This window comes from Phocoena sinus, chromosome 17, assembly GCF_008692025.1.
Source record: "Phocoena sinus isolate mPhoSin1 chromosome 17, mPhoSin1.pri, whole genome shotgun sequence".
NCBI classification, from domain to species: Eukaryota; Metazoa; Chordata; class Mammalia; order Artiodactyla; family Phocoenidae; genus Phocoena; species Phocoena sinus.
The window spans coordinates 29,927,305-29,934,247 of NC_045779.1; the positions used below are offsets into that span (position 1 = coordinate 29,927,305).

General features: G+C 37.9%; 1 protein-coding gene across 4 annotated transcripts in view; it reads left to right on the top strand.

The window, feature by feature from the left end:
* CPNE3 (copine 3) overlaps positions 1–6,574 on the top strand; it is a 51,766-nt gene extending 45,192 nt beyond the window's left edge. For all 4 annotated transcript variants that reach the window (XM_032609879.1, XM_032609880.1, XM_032609881.1 and 1 more), the window contains 2 exons: positions 1,308–1,544; positions 3,156–6,574. In XM_032609879.1, coding sequence (XP_032465770.1) covers positions 1,308–1,544; positions 3,156–3,266 — 348 coding nt within the window. In that variant the 3' untranslated portion in view covers positions 3,267–6,574. The remainder of the gene's footprint in view (positions 1–1,307; positions 1,545–3,155) is intronic.
* Positions 6,575–6,943: the final 369 nt, after the last annotated feature.

Sequence of the window (6,943 nt, forward strand, 5' to 3'; positions counted from 1 at the left end):
TTTCTCTGTCTTTTGAAAGAATTTTCTCAGGTAGGTTCTCAAAAATTTTTTTGAAGTAGCCTTAGCAAGTTTAGGCTTCAGGAGACCTACCACTTCAGTTGCTGTTGCAAAATTACTTAGCATACTAAAGAAGTTTGAATTAGAGAGTCATTACCTGTTGGACCCTGGATACCAAACCCCACTCAGCTTCAGTATCCTCAGAAATAAACGATAAGTACCTCATGCAGTTGTTGAAAGAGTGAGAGAAGATAGTTCATATAAAGTGCACAGTGCCTGAGTCAGAGTAAACACTCAGCACATGATAGCTACTATTATAAATCTTATTTCCATTTTAGACTTAAATGACCCAAAGGATGGAGTACAACTTTATGTAACATTTTACCACTCTCTAAAATGATTCATCAGAGATGATGGGATTGAGAGAAAGATTTCCCCACCTTGAACCATATCCATTTTTTAAAAAGAATGTTTTAGTTTGATGAACGATTCTACTTCCTCCGTATTTGATCTTTTAAAAACGGAGTTGCCACTTGCTCCCTTGATAGGTACTTTGACATATTCAGTACTTCAGTTAAATCAGAATGTTTCAGTGCTAACTGAAAGTTTAATCTCTGACATTTAGGTGTCTTGCTTCTGTGTATTTATGCCAGCCCTCTTTTGTGGTCTGTTGCACTTTTAATGAAACTACAGTTTTTGTATCAGTTAATTTCCTTGTCATCAGAGAATCTTAGAATATTTCATATAGATGGTATCCTGGGTAGAGACTGACAAGGAAAATGAGCAAGAAAGAGACTAAATGACTCATCAGGCTGGAGATGTCATTAACCATTGCTTTTTTTTTTTAACATCTTTATTGGAGTATAATTGCTTCACAGTATTGTGTTAGTTTCTGCTGTATAACAAAATGAATCAGCTATATGCATACATATATCCTTATATCCCCTCCCATTTTCATCTCCCTCCCACCCTCCTTATCCCACCCCTCTAGGTGGTCACAAAGCACTGAGCTGATCTCCCTGTACCATGCAGCTGCTTCCCACTAGCTATCTATTTTACATTTGATAGTGTATATATGTCAGTGCTATTCTCTCACTTTGTCCCAGCTTACCCTTTACCCTCCCCGTGTCCTCAAGTCCATTCTCTACATCTGTGTCTTATTCCTGTCCTGCCCCTAGGTTCATCAGAACCATTTTTTTTTAAGATTCCATATATATGTGTTAGCATATGGTATTTATTAGAGTCTAACCATTGCTTTTATTGTTGGGGAGCTCGGCTGGCTCAGTGGACATAATTGTCTTTCTTGGCAGCAATATTTTGTGCTCTTAATCATTACCGATGGCGTGATCACAGACCTTGATGAGACCAGACAAGCTATCGTTAACGCTGCCAAGCTGCCTATGTCCATCATCATTGTCGGAGTCGGAGATGCTGACTTTGGTGCCATGGAGTTTCTGGATGGTGATGGTGGAAGTCTCCGCTCCCCGTCGGGCGAGGTAGCCATCAGGGATATTGTCCAGTTTGTGCCTTTCAGACAGTTCCAGAACGTGAGTACCACTCCTCCCTACTCTTCATGCACTCTAAGGTGTTTGAACACAGACCTTGGCTGGTCCATAACCAGGCAGTTGAGTAGGTGTCAGGGGTTGTTAGAGTGTGTGAATTTTCCATTTTAAGACCCTTGATTAAATTTGGCAGTTTTTTTTCAGGTTGTATACTTGTGTGCCTCTTGCAGTCCGTGTGATAAATTGTTTAAAAAGATGTTGTTGTGAATGTTTTAAAATATATTTTATCTTCACCTGTGTAATAACAGAAAAACTCTATTGAAGTATATGATGAATTTACCAAACTAGAAGTTGATTTGATGAAAATTGTAAACAGTAAACTGTTTTACCCAGTTTAATGGTAACATCTTGTAAAACTATAGGTCCAGAATCCTAACCAGGATATTGACTTTGATGCAGTCAAGGTCCATTATAGCAGGCTACCTCATGTAGCCCTTTTATAACCACATCCACTTCTTCCCACCTTCATTCCCTCCTTAACCCCTGGCAACCACTAGTCTGTTCTCCATTTGTATATGTTTGTCATTTCAACAATGTTATATAAATGGAATCATACAGTATATAACCTTGACACTGGCTGTTTTTCACTCAGCTTTATTCTCTGAGAGTCTTCCCAGTTGTTAAATGTATTCCTTTTTGTTGCTAAGTAGTATTCCATGGTGTGGGTGTACCAGTTTGTTTAACCATTCACCCAGTGAAGGACATCTTCAATTGTTTCCAGTTCTCATCTGTCACGTACAAAGGCTGCTGTAAACATTCGTGTACAGGTTGTTGTGTGAACATACATTTTTATTTCTCTGGGATAAATACCCTGAAGTGCAGTTGCTGGGTTGTATGGTTGTTGCATTTTAGTTGTTAAAGAAACTGCTGAACTTTTCTGGCACAGTTATGTCATTTTACATTCCCACCAACCAATGTATGAGTGGGGGTGGGTGTGGGGAATGATTTGGGTGTGTATTAAAAAGGTGGTAATGTTAGGGATCTTTGTGATGATGAAACAGATCTGTATCTTGATTGTGATGGTAGTTACACATATCTACCCAGATGATAAAATTATATAGAACTACACGTGTGTGCGCACCCACACACACACACACACACACACACACACAAATGAATGCATGTAAAACTGGTGAAATCTGAATAAGTTCTGTGAACTATACCAATGTTGGTTTCCTGGTTTTGATATTGTACTAAAATTATATAAGATGTTATCTTTGGAGGAAACTGGGTGATGGGTACTGGGGACCTTTCTGTACTATTTTTGCAACTTCCTATGAATCTGTAATTATTTCAAAATAAAAAGTTAAAAAACTTAATACCAAGTGAATGAAAGGCCCACATTTAAAAGTTAAAGAACAAAAAATGTATCATTAAATGCCAAAATGCGGGCAGCACAAAAGTACTTGATAAATGTTCGTGAGCATACTCAAGCATTCTTGAGTAACATTGGTTTATTCCATGTTTCATGGACAGTACCTGAGACAAGATACAAGCTAGGAATTGGGAACTAACTGCTTTTTCCTAGTCTTTTATCAAAGTGCCAGTAAAAATTTGGTTGCTAATAAAATTGCTTTGATTTTGTTTTTTCACAAGGCTCCAAAAGAAGCTCTTGCTCAATGTGTCTTGGCGGAGATCCCCCAGCAGGTGGTAGGCTACTTCAACACATACAAACTCCTTCCTCCCAAGAACCCGGCTACGAAATGAAAGGAGCTCTGGTCGCCTGAGCAGAGAGAAGTCTTTTGTGCTGTGTGGAGCAATGGATTTCCCTCTGACCCCAAATCATGAATCTGTCATTTTACACACTTCTCACGAACCCCAGCATTTATGATGCAAACCTAGTTCTCTATGGATTATGTCTATTTAAAGAATTCTTTTTTACTTTTTTTGGAGGAAAGTGCTAACTTAATCTTTGCCCAATCAATTCAGTGATTGCTAGTGATTTACAGTAATTGCAGTGAGGCTATTTGGATTAGAAACTGGTGTGAGAAAAGCGGATTTTGTTCTTGTGGTTGTTTACTTTCATATGATGAAAATATTGTTTTTGAATGTTTGTAAATAAGAAAGAGTGGAAAAATTTTGGAATGATGTGAAGGTTGCTGTGCTTTGCTCTAGGCAATATATGTTTTATAAGCCAATGTCCATGCCTGACAACAAGGGCTTCTTAAATTAGATGATATTGAATTTGTTTCTAGAACTATACTTAGTGCTATTCCATGGGATAAAACTACCTTTACTTGTGCCTGAATTTTGCTGCAGTTTAGACATGCACAGTTCAAAACAGCATGCATCCTTATAGGACTTCATGAAAAGTACCGAATGAGAAGGAAAGGCACATATTCAGTTCTTAAAATTGTACAATCAACAAGTAAAAGGAACCTCATGTAAGTAAGCCATTTTTATTTGCCTTCCTAGATCTTTCTTTTTCATTATTGAGTACCATAAACATGGTCAGATTTGACCTTTTCATTGATTGTATGTGACACTCAGGATTCTGTATCTGCATTGATGATAGGTAGCCCTAGATTCAACATTATTAGATTATTTTAATTGGAGTTTGTTAAAATGGTTAGGATGGGTTTATCCAGGAAAACTGTAAGAACCAAACATATAAGGGGAAATTCAGAATTCTATTTCCTTTTAATCAATGAAAGACTTTACTTATTAAAAAAGGCAATGTTTATACTTTCCTTGTTAAGGTCCCATATATTGATTTGTACATTTGTGTAGATTCATTTAGATATTCTCTCTTTTTTTCTTAAGTAACATTTTTAGTCTGATTTTTTTAAACTCATGATAGTGGTTATTAATCAAAATCATATCTTACGTTTTAATAATGAGCTATTTCCTAAATCCAGAATGTATTGTATTAAGCATAAAACCTGTTATAACTTTAAAAAAAATCCAGTTGCTGCATAGGATAGAGTGCGTTTTTATTTTTTTAGTAGAATTTTTTTCCTGATTTTTACCCTTTAGAACATAATACTTAGCAAACATTACCTTTTCAGAATAGATTCAGTAACGTTTTATTGAGGAGCTGTGTGCCAATTACTATGCATATCTGTGTATTGGCCAGTCATGTTGAACAATTTAACATTGAGAATTACGTGTTTATTATGGATCTATAAATGGATGCACCCTAAGCCTATCGGTCTTACTGAAAACTTGCACCACAGCTCAGGTCTCTTGTTCCCTGAAATGTCTGAAGCAAGTGAGCTTTCAGCCACGAACAGCTTTTGGCTTCTCAGAAACTGCTCATTGCCAAGGTCAGTCTGAGAGGGGATCTGCTCGCCACAGTGGTTGCCTAGCCCAGGTGAGCAGTTAACATTTTCCCACTTAGCTCTCCTCTGGATATGTGTTGTTAACCTGAAGGTACCTAACTAGTAGTCTGTTGCTCTATAGTATGTCTCATTAGTTGACAAGTCATCTTGACATCAGTTAGGCGAGAAAAGAACTGATGATTCTTCCAGTAGTTCGGAGCCTTTGTTGTCTAAGATGTCCTAATTTCAGTTCTCTTTGTGTGCTTGGGAACAGCATATATATGTTACAGTGGTTTTCAGAATTTTTTTTTTTAAACACATGAAGCCTTTAAAAGAAACGATTTACATATGTTCTCAATGTATGGTAAAACAGTAGAGGTTTTCTGTTTGAAGCTGGGGCAGGGTCCACAGCCCCACTCACTGGGCCTTCTCCTCACTCTCGGGAACCAGATCCTGGCAGCACCTGAGTCACCTGCACAGGACACCTGGAACCACTGGTCATGAGCATTCATTGTTTTTATTGGCCAAATAACAGTACTTCTGTCACCACTGTCACATTGATTTGTTCTTCATAATTTTATATTCTGATTTTAACCAGAATTGTTCCCTTTTGAAAATTAATTTTGTATTATGCATTCTTGATTTGGTTCATCAGTAGATGCTATTATTCATAAGACCTGTGATTCCAGCAACTTAGAGTAACTGATACCTTTTTGCAGTTTTGAATAAAAGCGTTTATAATTTCTAAATTATCATTTTATAAAATTCTTATAGTTTCAACATTTTACCTCATCACATGCTGATATAGTATTGTTTTATATTAAAATAGTCCTTTTCCTTATTGTGTCACCATTCATTCAAGTGCCATTAGTTCTTTTTTTTTGCTATTCTTAAAATGCACTTAAAGAAAAAATAAACAAGTTTACTTTCACACTTCATATAAACAGATATATTACAAACATATATTAGGGTGACAGTGCCCTGGATACATGTAATATTTCTCACATCTGCCTGTACTGAGAAAATAGCAATTAACATGGTCATGTCACCTTGTGCTTAGAATTGAAAATTTTAAGATCATAAAAATTTAAAGTCAGATTAGGGATTTACAACTATCCGTTTTGGTAGTGCCTTAGGCAGCCTTTCCAGAGTAAATTCAGGGCCGTGTTGCTGCCTCTGCCTTATTTGACATACTTTGCCTTTTTCATTTTGTAAATTTTCTGGAAAGTCATCTTCAGTCAATTTCTCCTAGTTTCTTTTTTTTTTTTTTGCGGTGCGCGGGCCTCTCACCGTTGTGGCCTCTCCCGTTGCGGAGCACAGGCTCCGGACGCGCAGGCTCAGCGGCCATGGCTCACGGGCCCAGCCGCTCCACGGCATATGGGATCTTCCCGAACGGGGGCACGAACCCGTGTCCCCTGCATCGGCAGGTGGACTCTCAACCACTGCGCCACCAGGGAAGCCCTCTCCTAGTTTCTTTATGTGTGTGACTGATAGTCGTGGAAGTGGCACATAAGGTAAGCTAGAAGCTTGGTTGAGATCTCGAGAGACTATTTTATGCTTTTATGGATCTCATACTTGATAATAAATGTATAAGTTACTAATATATGAATTGATGTTAAATGTATCTTGCATCTGAATTTCCTTTGGATAAAATTATTTTGTGGTGTGAGACAATAGTGCCTTGTTTTCATTTTTATTCTTTCTCTAAATGTTATTCATTGAAAAGTTAGAAATAAAGTTAGTATTTTAATCAGCCTGTATTCCATATTTTACTGAATTAAACAGTTTGGGGTGTTTTATTATTTTATGGGATGTATTCACTTAAAAGATATTGAATGCATTCAAGATATTTTTCAGGGTGCAGAGGAACCAAGGGAAAGGTTCTCAGCTTAACGAGAGCGGCTGGAGAATTATGGTGCTCACATTTTATCAGTTGTGTTAAGCAGGACAGTATATTCACCTAACTTTTTTTGTTTGTTTGTTTGTTTTTGCGGTATGCGGGCCTCTCCCTGTTGTGGCCTCTCCCGTTGTGGAGCACAGGCTCTGGACGCGCAGGCTCAGTGGCCATGGCTCACGGGCCCAGCCGCTCCACGGCATGTGGGATCTTCCTGGACTGGGGCACGA